We start from the raw sequence: 22,993 nt of genomic DNA on the forward strand, positions 1-22,993 counted from the left end.
GAGCGAGGCGGGTGGGAGGGGGAGCGAGGTGGGTGGGAGGGGGAGCGACGCGGGTGGGAACGGGAGCGAGGCGGGTGGGAGGGGGAGCGAGGCGGGTGGGAGGGGGAATGAGGCGGGTGGGAGGGGGAGCGAGGCGGGTGGGAGGGGAACGAGGCGGGTGCGAGGAAGAGCGAGGCGGGGTGGGAGCGGGAGCGAGGCGGGTGGGAACGGGAGCGAGGCGGGTGGGAGGGGGAATGAGGCGGGTGGGAGGGGGAGCGAGGCGGGTGGGAGGGGGAGCGAGGTGGGTGGGAGCGGGAGCGAGGCGGGTGGGAACGGGAGCGAGGCGGGTGGGAGGGGGAATGAGGCAGGTGGGAGGGGGAGCGAGGCGGGTAGGAACGGGAGCGAGGCGGGTGGGAGGGGGAATGAGGCGGGTGGGAGGGGAAGCGAGGCGGGTGGGAGTGGGAGCGAGGTGGGTTGGAACGGGAGCGAGGCGGGTGGGAGGGCGGGCGAGGCGGGTGGGAGGGGGAGCGAGGAGGGTGGGAGGGGGAGCGAGGCGGGTGGGAGGGGGAGCGAGGCGGGTGGGAGGGGGAGCGAGGGGGTGGGAGGGGGAGCGAGGCGGGTGGGAGGGGGAGCGAGGCGGGTGGGAGGGGGAGCGAGGCGGGTGGGAGCGGGAGCGAGGCGGGTGGGAGGGGGAGCGAGGCGGGTGGGAGCGAGGCGGGTGGGAGCGGGAGCGAGGCGGGTGGGAGGGGGAGCGAGGCGGGTGGGAGCGAGGCGGGTGGGAGCGAGGCGGGTGAGAGCGGGAGCGAGGCGGGTGGGAGGGGGAGCGAGGTGGGTGGGAGCGAGGCGGGTGGGAGCGGGGAGCGAGGCGGGTGGGAGGGGGAGCGAGGCGGGTGGGTGGGAGGGGGAGCGAGGCGGGTGGGAGCGAGGCGGGTGGGAGGGGGAATGAGGCGGGTGGGAGCGGGAGCGAGGTGGGTGGGAGGGGGAGCGAGGCGGGTGGGAGCGAGGCGGGTGGGAGCGAGGCGGGTGGGAGCGGGAGCGAGGCGGGTGGGAGGGGGAGCGAGGCGGGTGGGAGGGGGAGCGAGGTGGGTGGGTGGGAGTGGGAGCGAGGCGGGTGGGTGGGAGGGGGAATGAGGTGGGTGGGAGGGGGAGCGAGGCGGGTGGGAGCGAGGCGGGTGGGAGTGGGAGCGAGGCGGGGTGGGAGCGAGGCGGTTGGGAGCGGGAGCGAGGCGGGTGGGAGGGGGAGCGAGGCGGGTGGGAGGGGGAGCGAGGCGGGTGGGTGGGAGGGGGAGCGAGGCGGGTAGGTGGGAGGGGGAGCGAGGCGGGTGGGAAGGGGAGCGGGGCGGGTGGGAGGGGGAGCGAGGCGGGTGGGAGGGGGAGCGAGGCGGGTGGGAGGGGGAGCGAGGCGGGGTGGGAGGGGGAGCGAGGCGGGTGGGAGGGGGAGCGAGGCGGGTGGGAGGGGGAGCGAGGCGGGTGGGAGGGGGAGCGAGGCGGGTGGGAGCGGGGGCGAGGGGGTGGGAGCGGGTGGGAGGGGGAGCGAGGCGGGTGGGAGGGGGAGCGAGGTGGGTAGGAGCCAGGTGCGTGGGTGGGAGCGAGGTGGGTGGGTGGGAGGGGGAGCGAGGAGGGTGGGAGGGGGAGCGAGGCGGGTGGGAGCGGGAGCGAGGCGGGTGGGAGGGGGAGCGAGGTGGGTGGGTGTGGGAGCGAGGTTGGTGGGTGGGGGAGCGAGGTGGGTGGGTGGGAGTGGGAGCGAGGTGGGTGGGTGGGAGTGGGAGCGAGGTGGGTGGGTGGGAGGGGGAGCGAGGTGGGTGGGTGGGAGGGGGAGCGAGGTGGGTGGGTGGGTGGGGGAGCGAGGTGGGTGGGTGGGAGGGGGAGCGAGGCGGGGGGGAGTGGGAATGAGGCGTCCCGTCGCCTCTCGTCACGTGACGCAAGCGCCGCTGCCGCGCCCTTTGATGACGTCACCCGAGTTACCCCGAGCGACCAGCGGCCCAAGACGCGCGGTGATGAGCAACGGCGTAAGGAGACACAATAACACTACAAATACTACTAATACTACAAATACTAATACTAGTAGTCAATACTACTAACACAGACACCACAAACAACAACACTAGTGACTACTAGTCACCACTACTACTAACACAGACAACACTAACACTAGTCGCTACTAGTCACTACTACTACTAACACAGACCTCACAAACAACAACACTCGTCACTACTAGTCACTATTATTACTAACACGACAAACACAAATACTCACTAACACTACTACTACTACACACTACAAATACTACTCACTACGACTACTACTACCACAGAGACACTACAAACAATAATACTCTTACTAGTCACTACTACTACTAACACTGCTACTGCTAGAGACACTACAAACAATATTACTCACACTACTACTACTAACACTACTACTCACTGCCACAGACACGATTACAGAAACTTACTGCAGTAGAGACGCATTCACTGTGACTACTCACACACCACACTACTCACAAATAACCCTACAGTCTATACGCAGCACTCGACAGCACGATAACAACACATCTCATAATTTACCTCCCAAAAACGCAACTCACCACGATCGACAACAATACACGTGTATTTTAAGGACGCGTTTACAGTATTTTTTGCTGCTATACATTTCCACACGATAATAAACTTCATTGAGATTTCAATTGTGACCAGGTCGCTTCTGAAAAACGTGATACATAGCTCAGTGGGCCTTACCTGGTAAAATAAAACATAGTTTAATACTAACACAACTGCAAAATAGCTGAATTCATCGTTCCGTCCCTTCGGTTCCGTTTCTTGGCTGCTGTTCCGTGATTACTCTTCACTGAGTGCCATCATTCCCGTGTAGCCGTGACGCCTCCTGTCCAAGCCCCCTCACTCTCCGTGGCAGTCAAAGATTATGCCCGCAGTATCCCGCGTGCGTTCTCTCTCACCCGTGTGCCCCCCTCTCAGTGGAATCCATGCATCTCTCCATGCTTGTTTGCACACTTTACATTTTCTGCATTAGCGACCACATTTCTGAGCCATGTCAGAGCAGTTCATGCTCATTCATTAAAATAGTTAATACTTCCACAGACAACCATTTGTTGGTAAGCATTACAAAATCCATGCGTATGTATGATTTTGCTATTTTCTTTTGCAGAATAATCCTCGGGCTTTGCCACCTCTCCCCGTGTAAGATGAATTGTTACTTCAATTTAGTTAAATATCTGCAGTGCTAAGCCACGTCACCTACAACTAGCAACATGCAACTTATAACTCAAACATGTAATTTTAACCATAAGAAGCCGATGCTGCTTTTGTGTTGTTACATCAAAAATCCGCTTGTAAAAACTGATCAGCAAAAACATGAACCTTGGAGCGAGGCAAGGCCTCATTGAAAATAACCGTGAGACAAGCCAACACACACACACAGTGGCCGTGTTGAAGCAAATGATCCTGGGACACACTGGGAATGCGTATATGTCAGTTGGTTAAATTAGACTTTAACCAGGTAAAACACAACGGCATTATCACTTACAGAATGCCACATTTTTGGGACATTTTACGATCCTTAAGAGAGCACCGTGTTATTAATGATCGTTTGCATTGTCCTTTACTGCTTGCCTTTTTGCGGCCTTTGATCTCGCAATGGTGAGATAGCTCCATAAATGAGGCTGTCTCGTGCAGGCCATTCAGTTTCACGAACAGTGCATACTTTATATTCTTGGTTCTTTCGGTAAAGTCACGTAGAAGGGAAACAATAACATAAGAAAAATATAAAACAATACAATTCTCACGACGTTTTGACTGCAACACAAGCAATCATCATCAGGTGTGAAAAACAGAAATTTAGAAAAAAGTGGCGTTTTTTTCTTAACGTCAGCACCACGGACAGCGATTTTAGCAGTTCAGATGGACGAGTCCATCTATGTTCGGAAAAGAGGAGGGGGGATAGGAAGAGAATGGAATGCGGTCTGAAAGTCACCGTAAATGTGAACACAATCAATTAAGTCCCAAAATGGTTGATCAAATCCTTCCAATGACTGCTAAGCCAGAATCCATCTTCTCGGTTGAAATTGTTTCTGTGTTTGTATATGTGGATAGCCTCATGAACGAATCTCTCATGGTAGCCAGATGGCTTGCAGAGAACCTCTGTCTTAGAGAAGTCAATGTCAAGTGAGCCCACCGAATTATAAATCGCTGTCCGTGGTTCTAACGTTAAGAAAAAAACGCCACTTTTTTCAAATTTTCTTGCCATGTTTTTCACACCTGATGACGATTGCTTTGTGTTGCAGTCGAAATGTCGTAAGAATTTTATTGTTAAATATTTTTATTATTTTATTATTTCCCTCCTACGTGACTTTACCGAAAGAACCAATAATATGAATCCCCGCAGTCACGAAAGCTTTAAATCTAAATTTAGTGCATACTTTATCAAAGCATATTAGCGTTTTTTTATATTACAGGTATGGGCTATGCCTTGTAATTGGTGTTTGGTGTTTGAACGTCTTAACACTTGTATTTATGCCAAAAAGATTAAAGGCGTTGCATCACTCAATGTATTTTGTGTGTTTGTATTTTTCTTTACAGAAAAGAGGGTGAAGGTAAGTGAATGTTCTCTAAAACTATTTGAGGTGGTTGTTTTGGCTTAATGTATTAATGCCTGTGGCAGGGTACTGGTCCGGTAATGGTAAGAATCTAACGTTATTTTAAAAAAGAGTCGGACATGTGTGCTGGAATCACACTCCAAACTTCAACATTTGGGGAAAATAACCCACCAATGACAACTTGGTAGAACCACATTGCAACATCGGCAGACTAGGTCCATCTGTGAAATAGCACCTTCAAAGATAGCAACAACCCCTGGTGCACTCGTTTGCATGTAAGGCCCATGAGCACTATTGGATAAGAGTAATTGCTTCATAATAAATTTTTAAAAGTTACAATTATATATAGAGTTATTCATATTTTAAAAATGAATGTGTTTATTGTTACAGGATAATTAAAATGCTGGATTGTATTTCGCTGCAGAGTACTGATTCATCTCGCATATCTCCCGGTGTCATATAGAACCATACACACGTGGTTTCTCTGGATGGGACCCCATCCTAGTGATGGTGTCGTGTTTTTCCTGGTTAGGTGATATTCCACTGACATCTGTAAGAAAGAAGAAAAAGAAAAATGTCAACACAAAGTCAGGTCTGTAAATGCTTCATGTCCACTACTTTTTATATAATTGGCTGTGTTATGTTCTCTGAACGGTGCCTTATCAAGAAACATTTTCACTGTTCACAGAAAGATTTACTGAAAAGACTGGATCCAACAGTGAAAAGGAATCGGAAATCCCAGCTTCAGTGGTCCAGAAGAAAAAGAAAAAGCAAGCACATGTCACAGGTAATGCTGCTGGGTCATGTGCAATAATGCACTGCACATTATTGTCGGTCTTTACACACCCATTCAAAGATAGTCCACAGTCATCACTTGCAAAACTTTCCATGTGTAATGGAATACACATTTTTTAAGGTCGGAAACAGCCATGAATCAAAATCAACGAACAAACAATTAAAAGTGTGCAAAGAAGCATGGAGAGAAGCATACTTGCAATTACTGTGAGAGACAGGAAAATAAACACGTGCATTAGAAAATGCATGCAGGTTAATGACATCATCCGAACTGTTAAGCAAAGTCTGCTTGGCTTGGAAGCTTCATGATCAGAAGGTACGATGGACCGTGGTTGAGAATAATAACTAAGGAATGGAACATGTCCGAGAGAAAGAACACCGAGGAGGAGAATAAGTGATTAAACCGTGTGCTCGGTGCTGGATTGATTGTTGCAATGCAACATTGTTGGATTGATCATGGCTGTTGATACCTTGGGACAGAGGCTTTTCCTCTTTCCAAGCTGAGGTCATTACAAGCCAGACATGAACAGAGACTTCCTTGTGGAATGCCACAGTTGCACAGTGGTGGTGTGAGAGGTATTTTTGTATAAGCAGCATTCAAAGGCACAAAAGTATCTTAATATGATAACACAAAGCTGCAAACACATGTTGTGCAAGAAAGTCAGTTATGAATTTCAGTGTGATATTTTTTCTATTTCTGATGTCTTCTCTAGGCAATGGTGAGACATTCTCTTATTCTATGGAACAAAATACCCCAGGTCTGCCCGAAGATGAGAAGGTTACTCGAAAACCCAAAAAGAGAACCAAGTAAGACAATTCCATCAGTCTTTTGCTTATGATCAGAATATGGATATGTAGTATGCACATGTACATCCAACAGGGGTGGTAACGTGGCCCAGTGGTACCACATTCACCGCTTATTGCAGAGGCTTGCGGTTTGAACCCAGCAAGCCACTCTGGTAAAGACTGCGGGTCGATAACCATAAAAGACACGCCGACATCACGGTCCAAATTAAAATGACTCGCAATTTCCTTAAGTAGAAAACACTTGGCAATTGTCACATTGTGATTTTTGATGACTTCTGTGGTATTTCTTTATTTTAAATATTTTTTTGTATATTTATTTAATACTAGCGGGAAGAACCCGGCATTGCCCGGGGGGAAAATATATCTTCTCTTAAAAACATAACATATACATATGTAGTGGGCACAAACGGACACTCAGACGCGCAGGCTGGAGGCGACACATTTATTAGTCGACCGCGCTAACACAAAGGGGTAACTGCCCCTTTACCAGATGCTACCCTAAGGTGGTGGTCCACCGGGCTAACTACACTAGCTACACGGGGAGTAGCTACTACGGACAGGACCCCAGCTTGGGTCCTCGTCCCGGGTGGGTCTTTGTCTTCAGGCGGAGGCAGCACATAGAGTCTTCAGGATGATAACAGCCCCGTCCCACTGGGGACCTGGCTTTTTATCCCGTGTGGCGGGGCTCGCTCAGCCCCTAGCCACGACCCCCTTCTCGAACTCTAGGGGAGGTTCCCCCAGCCCCCCTTTTTTTGGGGGCCCCCGGGTAGACATCTCTGGTCACGTGTCCTCCGGGGTCAACCAGAGTGCCGTGGAACCCCGTTCCCGAAGCCGGCACCCCCCTGTGCGCTCTATCCATTAGGGCTGGCAGTCCATGCTCCCTCAGCACCACGAGGCCCGGTACTGCATCCCCATTCATTTGTGTCGGTGATATCAATACATTGCATGGCGTGCCCCACACAGTAACAACCATCACCCCCCTTCCCCCTTCGCAACATTCAGCCGTCCCGGCTGACAACTCCCCCTTAGCAACTAACTATCAATCGACCTAACTATTTAACAAGAACAAAGTGCGCCTCAACAAACCAAGAACAATAACAATTAACAATTAAATACCCAAACCCACCTATACAATATTTACACTATCAACAAATGTACAACCCAATGGGGAAAAAAGGTAAGCCCCGACAACAACACAACAACTAAAAACGAAAATTTGACACGCGACGCCGGAATCCCCTCCATCACCCACATCTCCCACCCTCACCGTGCAACAACGCCCACGAGCACAACACAGGCTAGGTTCAGCCAATAGCTGGCATGACACAACGAGCGCGACAACCAACTGATAGTGTGGGAGCGTGTGAGCATGGGGATCACGAAGACCAAGTTTTCGAGCGAGTCCGTGTGGCAGGGCCCCCAGGGTAGTTGGGCGCGCCCTCCACCCGGCTCCTCACGGAGAACGGTTGGCCGGGCCGACATGCTCCCGTCTTCTGAAGCCAATGGAGCCGGTGCAGACGGAGAATGGGCCTCGTCAGTCGCGCGGCACCTGAGTAAGGAGTCACAATGCTGCGAGGGTCGATCACAGCGGGCACATCCCCCTGCTTGTCTGACACATCAGATACTCAGCCCCCGCGTTTTGGAGATGGGATGAATACACGAGGAGCGATGAAGGGTTTTAGAAGCGACGGATGAACAAACCATGTCCGCCGACTGAACCAAATCTGAACACACTGTGGTCGGACCACCCGAAGCACATCGACTGGTCCCCTCCAGGGTTTAAGCAGTTTGGACGACGTCCCCACCGGCACCTAAGGACAGTGCAGCCAAGCTCTCTCGCCAGCAGCCCAGGCATGGGCGGAAGTATGGAAACCCCTCAGCCGCTCGTTAGCCAATTAGCGTGATGCAGAGTTTCCCTGGAAGCCTCGCATGCTTCGGAAAGCTGAAGGGTAAGGCGAATGGCATCCGAGATCGTGGACTTATTTTTGTCAGGCGCAACACGTAATTGGACATCAATTGAGGGGTCATGGTCTCTGCCGTACATGAGAAAGAACGGCGAGTAGCCGGTGGACGTGTGTGGAGCCATCCTATAGGCGGCCAATATGCAAAGCATATTGTAGCGCAGCATGGTCCGAGCGCACTGTAAATCATCTGCCGTACAGGTAGGGGCGGTATTGTTGCACAATGAAAACGATCGCCAGTAATTCCCGGCGCGTGACACAGTAGTGCTGTTCGGCTAGCGACAACACCCTGCTGCCGTATGCAATGACGCACTCCACCCCGTTGACAACCTGGGACAGAACTGCGCCGATGCCGGTGTTGCTCGCGTCTGTGTCAAAGATGAACGGCGCAGCAAAGTCGGGGTAGCGGAGGGGAGGGGCGTTCACCAGGGCCTCGTGGAGCGCAACAAATGCGGCCTCATCCTCCCTCCAATGAAACTTCTGACCTTTAGCCGTCAAGGCGTGGAGGGGTTTCACGATGGTGGCGAACCCGGCGACAAAACGGCGATAATAGGACATGTGATCTGATCCCATCTGTAAAGGATGTCATCCCTGAAATTCAATACCCCGGCGTCTACAAACTAAGCTGTGTCTGCGGCAGTAATTACATTGGGGAAACTAAGCGACATGTCTCGGACCGTGTTCGTGAACACAAGGCAGATCTGAAACACGGTAGGACCAATACCTCGGCTGTGGCTGATCATTGTTTTAATGTGGTGGGCTCACACGATATTGATTTCTCTAAAACGAAGGTACTTTGCAAACCCACTGGCTATCAACAAAGATTCATTCATGAAGCCATCCATATATACAGACACAGACACAATTTCAATCCAGAAGATGGGCACAAACTTAACAATCATTGTAAGGATGTTATTAACCAGTTACAGTCATAACTGGCTGTGATGTTCCCATCCTGCTACCTTCCGATGTTAGTTGTTATTTTCAGCTCTCCGATTTTACATTAACAGGTTCAATTTCTCACACCAACACAGCCACCTTCGCGCGCCGTACCTTGACATGGCGGTGGCTCTGCAATCTTCCATTAACATGCCAATCTCTCACATTAACATAGCCACCTCAGCACGCTTGCCGTGGAGGCCGCTCACCGATCTTACATTAATATGCTAATTTTTACCTGGCAGCCCTTTAATTGGTGGAAACCCACTGCCAATCGCGGTCGCTGCCCATCACTCAGATCACACGAATTCTGTGGCAAGGTTATGTAAATAATTTCCGAAATAATGGTAGCAGATGTTCTTGTATCAATGAGCACCCACACCTCAACACCCGGACATGGTTTGTTCATCCGTCGCTCCTAATGACTGCCGATGATCCCGCCGCCGCATTGATGATACGATGCCCCAACGCCAACCACTGACCCGGACGCCGCGGCCATCCGCCACCCGCCACAACCCGATTTTCATGCTCAGTAACACGGCGAGGAGTAACGATACATGAATCCGACCCGGCACGCGAACAAGATGCATGAGGTGACTGTGACGGCCGGGTGTGTGATGCATCGTGACTCGCCCATGGACTCGGAGGTGCAGAGGTCGGTAGAGTGGAAGATGACGCCGTCGTGGATAATTTCCCCTGGTCGGTGCGGCATCCCCTGAGATATGAACCGGCAGGCCGCACTTAAAACAGACGATGAGAGCACTCCTTGGACGAAGAAGAGTCCCACCCCATTGGTCTCGCTCCCCTCAAAGATCTGCATCGCCTTTCCCGCGAAAATCAACGTTGACCGATGCACAGACTTGGGGGGACTCTGTGCCTTCAGGCGCCTCCGTATTATCTGAAAGTCCTGCGCAAGCAGCCACCCCAACTCGCCGCCGCAAGTTAAAGTGTGCTTGATTGCATCGCGCAACCTTGAGTGAAGATAAGTCGTCCTCTTCCATGGCGGGCAGGAAAATATCCAATTCTTGGGCCAGCATAAAAATGAGCTCCAGCACCAAAGAGTCCAATCCAATTTGGCTTGAGTCGTTCCTATGCCCAGCCAGCAAAATGGCGGCTGCCCGCACGGGCTGGAGCTCCCCCACTTCCCGCACTCAGCAGCCAACAGCAGCGGGGCTATCCAGACGCGGCTCTTGCACTCCAGCGTCTTCCTCCGGCTCCTCCATGTCCAACTACACCACCAACGCTGCTGCTGCGGACAACAAGTCCGCGAGGCGGGCGCTGCGCATCCAGCGTGCTTGTCCCGACGACGGTAGTGCGGAGACGTCAGTTTCGCCAGGAGAGCCACCTCAGGAAATTCTCCGGGGTCGCAGTCCCCGGGCTGTCTGGGGAATCACTTCCCCGCTGTCTTCCTCGTCCGAAGACACCATGGCAAGAAGTTTCTTTCTCGTGAGCATCGTACACCACTAGAAGTTTCCGCTAATTATTTTAAGCACTTCTGACACCAGATGTGGTGGGTTCACTGAGAGACACTAACTCGGGAGGCAACATGTTTATTTTATGGACCACAACGGGATGACTACATAAACCGGGTCAGGACAGTCGGCACACTGCCTGACCTACTGTGCTGAGCATGAAGAACGAAGACCCAGGGGAAGATGTAGCACGGAGGAGTCCATTCCAGCAGACAGCACCGACCCAGCCTCGGGACCTCCCTTTTATGCCCCCCAGCGTGGCCTGGCTCCGCCCTCGGCCATGCCCCCTTTTCGAACCTACCAGAAGGTTCTGGGCCATACCCCACGTGTCCCTTCTGTCACCTTTGCCAGCCAACCAGGCTGCTATGTCCTCAGATGCCCCCCCAGCCACCAGAACTACGCCCCCTAGGGACCCGTTGCATGACATTGCATGCCCTACTGGCGGAGAGGGCTACTACAATCCCAGCTCCCCTATCAGTAACTGGTGCTAAGCACCATAGTAACCAATTCTATGTCACTACATCAGTATCTATTGAATATTTAGTCGTATATATTAACTCTATAGTAGTATCTACTGGCTACAGTAGCAACTACGAACTCTATAGTAGTGTAGTGGATTCAACTGAGTTGCAGACGTACTCTTTGGACACATTTATTAACACCAACACAAAGGCGTAACTGCCCCTTTACCAGATAACAAACCTATGGTGGTGGAACACCAGGCTAACTACACTAATCACACTGGGAGTAGCTACAACGGACAGGACCCTGGCCTGGGTCCAGGTCCACCTTCTCGAATCCTCACCCGACATGTGACCACCCCTAGCCCCCCACTTGGGGCCCCTGTGTAGATCTTACCCATCACTTGCCTTCCAGGGTCAACCAGAGTGCCATGGCCTACATTAACCCCATTAATGGCCGGCACCCTCACACCCCTTCCTATAGGGGACAGCACTGCATTCCGAGCGTGGTGCCACTCAGCGCTCTATCAGCGCTCACTGAGCCCCTCTAGGGCTGTAAGTACAGAACAACAACACGAGAAAAAAATGCAGTAAGCCGCGCATGCTCAGAATCCCCTCCATCGCCAACATCTCCCACCCTCACCGTGTAACAACACCCGCAATAAAGGCTAGGTTCAGCCAATAGCCGATACGGCCTACCAAGTGTGACAACCAACTGACAGTGTGGGAGTGTGTGTGTGTCTGGGGATCACGAAAACCGAAGAGTTTTTGATCGAGTCTTTGTGGCCGCGCCTCCAAGGGAGGTGGGCTCGCTCTCCCTGGGGGTCCCGTGGGGAATATGCAAATGTCCCGTCGAAAACCGGCTCCTCACGAAGAGCAGTAGGCCGGGTCGATGGTTTCTTCTCTCCCGAATCCAGTGGAGACGGCGCAGGCGGCTCGGGGAACGTCAGACGCGCGGCACCTGAGGACGGGATCACACGACTCCGCTGAGGAGCAACCTCAGCGGGCACTCACCTTAGCTCGCCGAACACATCTGACACTCGGTCCCTGTGGTGTGGAGATGGAATGAACTCGCGGTGAAAGGTTTGAGGCTTGAGGGATGTACAAACCAACTCCGCCGCCCCAAGCGGATCTGGACACACTGTGGTCAAACGACCCGAATCACATCAACTGGCCCTCTCCAGGGTTTTAACAATTTGTGCGACGTTACCCACCGGTACCTGTGGACAGTGCAACCAGGCTCTGTCCCCAGGCGCCCACTCATGTGCAGAAGTACGGAAACCCCTCAGCCGCTCATGGGCCAATTGGTGCGAATCGGAATTTACCCTGGAAGCTTCCCGCACTTCGGAAAGCTTTTGAAGGGTCAAGCGCACGGAGTCAGAAACTTTAGATTTAGCCTTGTTGGGTTGGCTTGTAACTGAACATCAACCAGGGGGTCATGTTCTCTTCCATACATAAAAAAAATGGTGAGTAGCCAGTGGATGCGCGAGGGGCCATTCTATATGCAGATCGGACTCTGGGAATATGTAAATCCCAGTAGAGTTGGTGGTGGACCACCAGGCTAACTACACTAATAACACTGGAAGTAGCTACAATGGACAGGACCCCGGCTTGGGTCCAGGTACACGTGTTGATGACTCTTCTTGGACGTAGAACGTCGAACGTAGATCTTCAGGATAACAACAGCAACGCTCCCCCCCGGTCCCTCTGGGGACTCGGTTTATATCCTCACTGGTCGTGGCTGGCCCCGCCCTTGGCCATGACCACCTTCTCGAATCCTCTAGCAGGATCTCGCCCGACACCCCTAGCCCCCCACTTGGGGCCCCTGTGTAGATCTTACCCATCACGTGCCTTCCGGGTCAACCAGAGTGCCATGGCCTACATTAACTCCATTCATGGCCGGCACTCTCACACCCCCTCCTATAGGGGACAGCACTGCACGCCGAGCGTGGTGCCACTCGGCGCTCTCTATCAGCGCTCACCGAGCCCCTCTAGGGCTGGTACTACACCCACATGTACGAGGTGTCCCCGATGGCAATGCATCTCACGCCATGCCTCGCTCGAGCCGGCACCACTCAGTGACATCCGCGATGTCACTACAGTAGTTTCTGCAGACTCTATAGCAGTATATGCTGACTCCATAGCAGTATCTACTAACTCTATAGTCGTATCTACCGATTCTACAGCAGTATATACTAACTATAGTGGTCCCTACTGACTCTAGTATTATCTACTGACTCGGTAAAGTCACGTAGGTAGAAAAAATATTCTGAGAGCGAGTGAACCCTGAATTATCAGATATCTGAGATTGCAAAATGGGCCGGGTGTCTGATGTGTACCGACTCACCTGTTGGGATTGAGGTTGAGCCGTCGGAGGGGCAGCGGGCGCCAGAGCAGCAGTCGGTGTCGGAGGGCGATTCTGGCATCCCCTTGCGAAGTTTCCCGGCTGGCCGCAGCGGAAACAGGCAAAAGGCGGCCCCTGCGCCACCCAGTCCTCATGTTGACGTTGTCTCCAGCGCCATCGATGGCGCGCAGCGTCCCCCTGTCTCCGATTCCATGGCGGAACCACAGCAGCGAAGTCCCCCTCCGAAGACACATCGCCGTTCGGAACCCCAACCACTTTGTTCAGCAACCATCCTTTCGGTTCCCCGTGACGGCTGGGGTCCCCCGTCCACTCCACCATCTGAGACTAACACTGTAGATTTTCCTGGGCCTGAAGACACCTGGCGTCCCACCAGGGACGTTTGGATGTCTTTGTCACACACAGGTAAGACCACCCCCATGTCTCTAGACAGTCCCAACATCCGTTCCATGACGAGTGAGTCGAGGGGCTCCGGATTTACGCCAGAGTAAACAGCACCCGCTAACGCCAACAGCGCGCTGCGAGAGGCGTCTTGGCTTCCCCTCGCCTACGTTGAAGAAATTTGCGTCGCGTGTCGGAAGGTGGCTCGTACACGCCCACCATCTCGGCATAAGCACCTTGAAGTGTGGACTTTTTCTCGGCAGGAATAGCTCTGAAGACCGCAAGAGCGTTGTCATCCAAAACAGTCAGCAGAGCGATCAGCGCCTCCTCCTCCATCCAGTGTACTCAATGGAAAGCCGCCTCGAATCGCTAAGTGAAGGCACTTCATGAGGCTATCCACATATACAAACACAGAGACAATTTCAACCGAGAAGATGGATTCTTGCTCAGCAATCATTGGAAGGACGTGATAAACCATTTGGGGTCTGATTGTGTTCACATTTACGGTGACTTTCAGACCGCAGTCCATTCGCTGGCATTGACTATATATCTTGTGTATTCTCCTCACGGATCTTTGCTCCGCTGCAAGTCTCCTGCTACCACTCTCCCATTACATATTTCGTTGCTTCCTCTTAGTACCTTTCACGCGACGGTCAATGGTATGGTGTATAGCGGATTGTATAATAATTAATAGTATAACAGTGTAATGTTTAATATATGGTAGTCATTATATAGTGTAGTGTATACCCAGTTACTTAATGTTAATAGCTCAGCTTATTGGAGAGTATATTGAGCACATTGATTATAATGATATAGTTTATATATATTCTTTTCACATCGGTTTATTGTATGGTAGTTGGGTAGTTGCAGTTATTTAGCGTCAATATGCTAAATTCCTCTGTTGATATGTAAATTTAGCTTATTGGAGAGTATATTGAGTATTGATGATATTGATGTGGTTTATATTTTAGTTTTTTATCGGTTCACTATATGGTAGTCATTATATAGTGTAGTGTATACCCAGTTACTTAATGTTAATAGCTCAGCTTATTGGAGAGTATATTGAGTACAGATGTAGAGGAGTAGAAGAGGGTAGTGGCGTCATGTGCGCTATCCGGTGTGATGGCGTCACGGGACGTGGGGTCATGCGCTCTGGACGGCGCAATGATGACACAGCTCCTCGCGTATAAAGGGGGGATCCTGTGACGTAAGCGGGGTTGTAGCTGGAGTCAAGGGTCGAGAGAGGGTGAAACGGGCAGCCAGGGGCAAGAGGGTAGGGATAAGGGATATAGCACAGCGCCAGGGCTGGACGTGGCTGTGCTCCTCGGTCGGCCGTGTTGGCTGATCCCACGGCCGGTGCAGAGGAGACAGCACAGGGCAGCCGGCCTGTGTTGGGACCCAGTGGAACCGAGCTCGGGACCCCTAACCCCTGGGAAGTTGTTACACACTGGTGTATTCCCATAACTTTAATAAACCCTTGGCGGAAGCCCTTAAACTTACCTCCGTCTCCGAGTGCGTCCCGGGAACTTCTCAACACATTTATTATATTGATGTATTTTATATTTATATTTACAATGAAATCGTAGTCTTGGTGGACTTCGAGCCACCGAGAGAGCTGGCCGGATGGTTGATCAACACGCAGAGCGTATTGCAACGCCGAATGATTGGAGCGTTCAGTAAAAACGCTGACCGTACAGGTATGGCCTATATTGCTAAATGAAATAAACAATGGCCAGCAGCTTATGTTGGGTTACGCAATAGCGTTTTTCAGCAGGAGACAGAACCCTGCTCCCGTAGGCCACGATCTTCTCAATGCCATTGATATTCTGGGACAGCAGCCCACCGATCCCAGTGTTGCTGGCATCGGTGTCCATAATAAACGGTTTTGCAAAATCGGGGTAAGCCAAGGGCGGTGCCGCCACGAGAGCGTTCCACAGAGAGTCAAACGCGGCCTGTTCAGTGTCCCCCCAATGAAATTTGACCCCTTTTGACGTAAGGGCATGCAGTGGCTTGGCAATCGTCGCGAAGCCAGCAACAAAACGTCGGTAATACGACGCAAAACCAATTAAACTGCGAACATCCCCAGCAGAGGTGGGGGTAAGCCATTGGCTAACGCATTTGGTCTTTTTGGGGTCAGTGGAAATTCCCGAGCGGCTGACTATGTGGCCCAAATAGCGCACAGACTCACGCAGAAGATGACATTTCTGCGGCTTGAATGTCAAGTTAGCAGCACGCATCTTCAAGAAAACAGCGCGCAACCGTTCAATGTGTTTATTGAACGTGCGGCCAAAGACGATGGCGTCGTCAAGGTAAATGAGACATGAGTCCCACTGGAGCTCAGCGAGGACGAGCTCCATGAGCCTCTGAAAAGTCGCTGGGGCCGAGTGGAGACCCATGGGAAACCTATTAAACTCGAAAAGGCCCTGTGGTGTCCGAAAAGCAGTCTTCGGTTTAGACGCCTCGTCGAGGGGAAGTTGCCAAAACCCCGACAGCAGGTCTAGAGTGGAAAAATAACACTCCCCTGCCAGAGCATCCAATGACTCGTCTATACGTGGGAGAGGATAGGCGTCAGCCACCGAAATTTTATTTAGGCGCCGAAAATCAACACAAAAATGAAGACTGCTATCGTGCTTTTTTACCAGCACTATCAGAGCACCCCAGGGACTGGTTGAAGGAGAAATGATATCAGCCGCCAGCATGTCATCAACTGCCAATTTAACATGCTGTTTCTCCGCCGGGCTGAGCTGAAACGGGTTTTGACGGATAGGGGCAGCATCACCAGTATCAATGTGGTGACGCAGCAGCTTGGTGCAGCCAATATCGAATTTTGATTTACTAAACACATCCGAGAATTCTCGCAAAAGAGCCCGCAATTTCATCTGCTGTGACCTGGATAAATCGCCAGCATCCGCGCAAAGTGCATCTAACCATCCCTTGTCTGATTTGGGAGGAGGTTGAGGCTGCGGGTCATCAAATACATATCCCACGACCTCGGTCCCCAGGGGCGCCACTGTCGTGTGAGCGAGCACAGTCCCCTGTGGAACGACAGGTTCGGACAGGCCAACATTCAAAACTTGCAAAAATGGCTCCCTGTCGGCCGCTACAAGGGTCTGTGTCAGCCACCAATGCTAGGCCCTTAACCGCTGTGTTTGAGGGCCCTAAAAGAACGCCATGTACCGAGGCATTAGGAGCGAGCGGTTTCTTTAATCACAGGGGTACGAGCATTTGTGCTCCAGGCGGAATGCGTACTGTGCAAGCCGCGAATGCCTGCACAGAGGCATTGGCCGTGCGTGGATGCGTGGTCACGGGTAAAACCGCCATTCGATGGCCCGATGGAAGTTCAATACACCCCTGATCCACAAGGATTTGAATGGGCATTTTGGCGAGAAAGTCGGTTTCCAGGAGGCACGGGACCGCGAGGGAGGGAGGAAGAGACCAAAACAGGGCAAACCAATTTGATATCACAAATCGAAATTTGCGCCCGAATTTGTCCAATAATACCCAGAGAACTTCCATTAGCTGCAAAACACGGAACAGAGACCTTCTGCAAGGGTCGACATTGCACCGGCAATATGTTATAAATTAAGTCCGAGATGATAGTGGCCGATGCACCGGTGTCGACTAGAACACGAACCTCGACACCTTCGATTGAACCCACAACCACCGAGGAGCCTGTCGTCGCTGCGACCACTCTATGGGCTAGCTCCGACCACTGCCCAGGTCGGAGCGGCCATGAAGAATCACCAGACCACCACACATCATACGTCGAATCACGAGTGTTGTCAATGGTGCGTTGCAGTGTATAAGGTGTGAGTGAGGGCCGAGCGTGAGGGGTGCCGCGACTCGCCTGTTTATGCCGCGGTGCGTTGGGTGCCCTGCGGTCCTGGCCACGGGATCCGGAGGAGCGTTGACGAGGTGCACGGCAGTCGGTGGAAATGTGGCCTCGGCGACCACAGTGGAAGCACGTGCCAGCAGCTTCCATGCGCCAGCAGCTTTTGGAGGACGAGAGCGTCTATGGCCTCATCGTCCATGCGGGGGTAAGCCGCTCTTGCCATGGCGAGTAGTGTGGTACGGTACGCCAATGGCGATTTTTTTTTAGGTTTGCATTGTCTCTCATAGAACCGGTGGCGGGCGGCGGAAGGAGGTCCGTAGACATCGGACATTCTCCGACGTGCCGATTGTAGAGTTCTTTGTTGGTTGGGAATGGTGATGAGCGTGGCGAGAGCGTCGTCGTCCAAGGTGGCCGGCAGTGCCCATAGCGCCTGTGCGTCCGACCAGCCCACCATCTCTTGGTGGCTGAGGAAGCGACGCTGGAACACCGTCCAGTCGCCCCCTGTGGACGTGAACTCGCGGAAGATGGGCAGACGTTGTTGGAGAGCAGCCGTCTTTTCTTCCTCCGCTTGCTCGGACTCAATCCCGAACGCAGCGATCGCCTGGCCTACAACGTCCATTGCACAGCGTCGCTGCTGTGATGACGTGGCGTTGTCTGAGCAACTTGCGGAGGCAGTATCGCATGCCGATGACGCGCGTGCCATGATTGGCTCTCAACGTTCCCAGCGTGCACTTGATTTCCGCTTCCGGCGGAAGCACGTGATCCTCCTGCGGGAAATTTGAATCATTCCGGGTTCTCAATGGCAGAAACGTCCGCCGGCGGTTGGTCCGCCCCGCCCGCAGCCCCCAAGTTGATTTCTTTAAGGATGGAAGCTGCAGCATGCAGCAGTTGGGCGAGACGGCCGTGCGCAGCCCGGATCTCGTCGCCCGCGGCAATCGGCGGTCGGGCTGCCAGTTGGGCGGCCGGCATTTCTCGCATCTTCAGCGGCGCTCTCCGCTCCTGCAGGTGAGTCGGAGTTTTCTTCATCCGGGCCTTGCACATGGTCTTGTTTCCATGTTCGTTTTCAACCACTTCTGACTCCAGTTGTACTGTTGTAAATAACAGATGAATAAACTCCTTAAAGGCACACACTGGTTTATTGTCTTTCTTTCGATACAGTCCCTACACACATGGAGGGATATACGGTTCCCTCACCCATAGCTTAAGGAGGTACAGCCTCCGTACCCGGCGGGACCTATACACGGGTCTGGCTGCTATCCTAGGGAGGTACAGCCTCCGAACTGGCGGGAGCTATTTTCAGTCTACCCGCTAACCTAGCGTCCTCCGGCTAGGGACCTAGGGGAGGCTAGCTTGACCCACCACTGGCTCGGTGGGTCCCCTGATCACTGGTCATGCAGAGCCTTAGCTCTTAGAAGAGCTGGAAGGCTGGGGAGCCAGGGTCCTGCCTGCCAGGACCTATTCTCCCCTTGACCACTGGAACACTGAGCCTTAGCTCTTAGAAGAGCTGGAGGGCTTGGTCCAGGGTCCTAGCTTCTTCAGCCTGGGCTTCGGTCTTCGTGTGAGGAGAACTGGCGCGCGCTCCCCGCGCTCGCCCTTTTATACCCGTTTGTAACTGTCTTTATCCAATCCCACGCTCCCTCGTGGAACCCTCTGATTGGTTCATTACAGTCCGTGGTTTCGATCCTCTTTTACCTCATCTGACCCCTGGCCGTTGGTCTGGCGAGAATCTGTGTTTACGATCCGCTCTCACCTCTCCCTGGCCCCGGCCGTTGGTCCCAGAGCGGTAACGCTGCATTGCCCCTCTGATACATAGTGGCCCCGCAGGTTTCCGAATAGAGTGTCTAGCACCTCTACGCCTGCATAGGACCCTGACATCTATGTTGTGTCAGCAAGTTAACGAGGCGCAGTCCTACTGGGATTTGCACGTTCAGGGGGTTCTCATGGCCTATAGAATGGCTCCTCACGCTTCTACTGGGTTCTCACCTTTTTCCCTTATGTACGGGAGAGAACGGGACCCCCCCATAGAAGTACTATTGAATATGGAGCCGGATAAGAAGAAGGTTGCTATACCGGGCTTTATGCATCTTACCCTTAAGCAGTTGTCGGAATGATAATTGGTTTTTTACCCTTTTATCTGGCAACATTGACCACAATACTTGCAGTCGGAATGCAAACAAAAAACACAACTCTGATAATGTATGCACTGTCCTTGAAATTGATTGGTCCACACCCGAGACAGCTTTTCTTAGAGCCAAGTCTCACATGGTGTTGGACCAGATGATGCCAAAAGTGCACCTTTTGGCTGTCTCATGACAGTTGTCGGAAGCACGGGAGGCATCCCAAGGGAATTCGGCCATGCTGCAAGCAGCTAATGAAAAGTTGGTGGAGCTCCGGGAATCTAGAACCAAATGGAAACCGGGGGATAAGGCTTGACTGCACTGCCCTCAAGTGCCAGTGGGCACGTCCCCTAAATTGTATATACCATGGCAGGGCCCGGTTGAAGTGATTGAGGTTAGGAGACCCCAGAGTTTTCGGATCCAGTTTGGTCGTAGGCGTTGGCACGTACACAAATCGCGGCTGAAACCGTATTTCCCGCCTTACCTCAGCGTCGTTTTTTTTGCGTTTTTTTTTGTGTTTTTAACACGAATGATAATTTTCCCCCGTCTCCACCGAGCGTTCTTGTGCATGCGCAGATGCGTACTTTGGCGCCGCCCACAGCGTTTAAGATGAATGAATTGTTAATTTAAGTACTTTAAATTTGACAGATGGTAAAAACGAATAGCGCGTTTTCGTCCCAGGGCTTATTGCATGGTATCTGGGTACTTTTTTGATACGTAACCCCCACAGTTTGTCAGTTAAAAGCGTCACAAGGTACCCGCGCAGACAGACAGAAACACAGACAAAAATGTAGATTTATAGGTAAGATAAATAGCAATATTAATAAAAACACCATAGGCTGTAAATGAGCTAAATTTGCTCTGAATGTAGACAAATAGATTTTATTCAGAAAACGGGAAGACACCTCACCCCTGAATTAGCACCGGTATTTCAAGGAGAGACTATATAATGGCAAAATATTAAGCCAATTAATTGTTTTGGTTGCAGATTGAGTTTTGGATTTTGTGCATCACACATAACTGGGAAACTACTATTCAGAAAAAGAAATGGTAAGCCATTGACAAGAGCACTGAAAAAATTACGTGCATAGATCTTGAATCATTACAGTTAATCACATTGAGAAACGGACATAGTGTCACGCGTGGCTACTGAAGCAGGGCGGAGTGTTGAGTGAGGCAGCGACTCATCAGCTCGGATGTGCAGCAGCAGCAAGCAGCAGCAGCAAGCTAAAATTTACTTTTTATTTTACCAGGTAAGGCCTATTGAGCTATATAGCTTTTTTCAGAAACCACCTGGCCACAAATGATAGCTCAAAGAAGTAGCTTATCACGTGGAAATCTATTACAGCCAAATACTCTAAATGCATGTTGATTCTAAATGTGGATGAAAAAACCGGAGGACCTGGAGAAAAATCCACACAACCATGGGGAGAGCGACATGCAAACTCCAAATATACAGCAGGCATCAGGGTTGGGATCGAACCCACAACCTCCTGTATACCAGGCGAGGTAGTTAACATCTTGCCACTGAGGTGCCCCAAGCAGCAGCAGCCGCCTGGTCCAGGCGCATGAACTTGTGGTGGCAATGGGGCGCCAGGTTGCCGTGTGCAGCAGACCTCGGGCGACAAGTCAAACTCTAAATGAGTGTTTTACTCTTCTCGGGTAATTTGATTGCAGGAAAAATCAGCAGAGAGATCAGGTGCATTACGAAAGTGATCTGCCAGTGGAAGAGGAGGATGTGGTGACTCGTGATGCCGTGGTGTTGGGACCAAGCGAGGCTCCCCTCTTCGTGTTGCCCACGAGCACCAGCCAGCCATTCAGCAAGGTCTTTGTTGAGAGGAAAAGTGAGTGTGACCTTTCACGTCGACGCGGATACAAACTAACTGCTACATCAACCTCTACGAGAGTCGTGAACATTTTGTATTTAGGAACGATCGAAAATAAAGCAGAAAAATAAAAATGTGATGAAAACGTATTTTTGTTCCATTCCAAATACCAAATTAGCCAATCAGTAAAGAAATCTTTTCATAGCATTTTAAAGTTTAAACTAACTGATGCGAAGAGCAGTTCCACATAGTAATCCAGCGCTTGGTGAAATGCATAAATATCATCAGATGCAGGAAACTCCAAATTGTTGGACTGAGCTTGACCAGGAGATGGAAGTAATGCAAATAGATTATATCAAATGTATTTGTTTTGTAATATCTCTTCGCGTGCCTGGGTTATTTATTGGTGCCTTATACAATATAATTTGGGTTTATTGAAATATATCACCTAGAACATCCCTTGAGATGGAACAACTTAATTCGCAAGTGTGTCCAAGGTTGTCAATTGTTGCCCACTTAACAAACACAATGACACTGTAAGCGTGTACGTCTCACTGTATGTGTGTGTCATGTGTAAGCATTTATGTCTGTTGAGTGTACTGTATAATGCGTTTTAATGAATCCACATCTCAAAAAGCACCTCTTATGTGAGAGATCCTGTCTCTTATACACACACAGCTGCATGCATGTGTGGAATTGTGATTGTTACAAAGACAAAGATCCCCCATATATCCTTTTAACAGGTTGTTAGCGAAAACCTATGAAGGCCGGCACAGCATGTGTGGGGGTGGTGGTCAACACTTTTATCTCCCGAGTGCTGATGTTTACACACCATATGCGGCACTCATTTAAGGCTCAGTCGGCCTAGGGGAGGCCCAGGACTAATTCAGATTCTAGATTTGAAGTTTTCGTGACTGCAAGGATTCATAATCTTTGGTTTTTTCGGTCAAGTCACGTAGGTAATTTTTTTTTATACATTAAATTTATTTTCATTTTTTACCTACGTGACTTTACTGAAAAAAACAAAGAGTACTAATTCAAATTATCGATACTGGTGTAGGGACTTGTAAAATCACTTAGACTGACACGTTGTAACAGGTCACCTGCTTACACTTTACTCTTTGGTTCTTTTGGTAAAGTCACGTAGGTATAAAATAAAATAAATCACGACGTTTCGATTGCAACACAAGCAATCATCATCAGGTGGGAAAACCACAGCAATATATTTTTTTTGCTGAAGTGGGAGAGAAATGCCGTGGTAAGATGCTATATAGGTAAGAAAAGGGGCAAGATGAGGGGAGAGAGAGGGGGGGGCAGGTTGTGGGGTAGGGGGAGGGGAGCGCTGCATAGACGCTAGGAGAGGGACGTGAAGCTGGACGGGGGGAAGTGGGCGGGGCTGGAAGTGGGAGGCTGAGAGAGCTGGGGATGCGGGGGGGGAAGTTAATTCGG

The 22,993-nt window shown here is 51.5% G+C and overlaps 1 protein-coding gene across 1 annotated transcript in view; it reads left to right on the forward strand.

Annotated features, from left to right (window-relative positions):
• The first annotated feature begins 1,883 nt into the window (after positions 1–1,883).
• Positions 1,884–22,993, forward strand: part of LOC133341973 (transmembrane protein 237-like) — a 41,450-nt gene continuing 20,340 nt past the window's right edge. The window contains exons 1-7 of the mRNA XM_061550808.1: positions 1,884–1,988; positions 3,145–3,176; positions 4,575–4,588; positions 5,124–5,183; positions 5,280–5,378; positions 6,100–6,193; positions 21,396–21,562. Coding sequence (XP_061406792.1) covers positions 1,926–1,988; positions 3,145–3,176; positions 4,575–4,588; positions 5,124–5,183; positions 5,280–5,378; positions 6,100–6,193; positions 21,396–21,562 — 529 coding nt within the window. The 5' untranslated portion in view covers positions 1,884–1,925. The remainder of the gene's footprint in view (positions 1,989–3,144; positions 3,177–4,574; positions 4,589–5,123; positions 5,184–5,279; positions 5,379–6,099; positions 6,194–21,395; positions 21,563–22,993) is intronic.

This window comes from Lethenteron reissneri, chromosome 13 (genome assembly GCF_015708825.2).
Source record: "Lethenteron reissneri isolate LAM-NWPU_2019-01 chromosome 13, ASM1570882v1, whole genome shotgun sequence".
NCBI classification, from domain to species: domain Eukaryota; kingdom Metazoa; phylum Chordata; class Hyperoartia; order Petromyzontiformes; family Petromyzontidae; genus Lethenteron; species Lethenteron reissneri.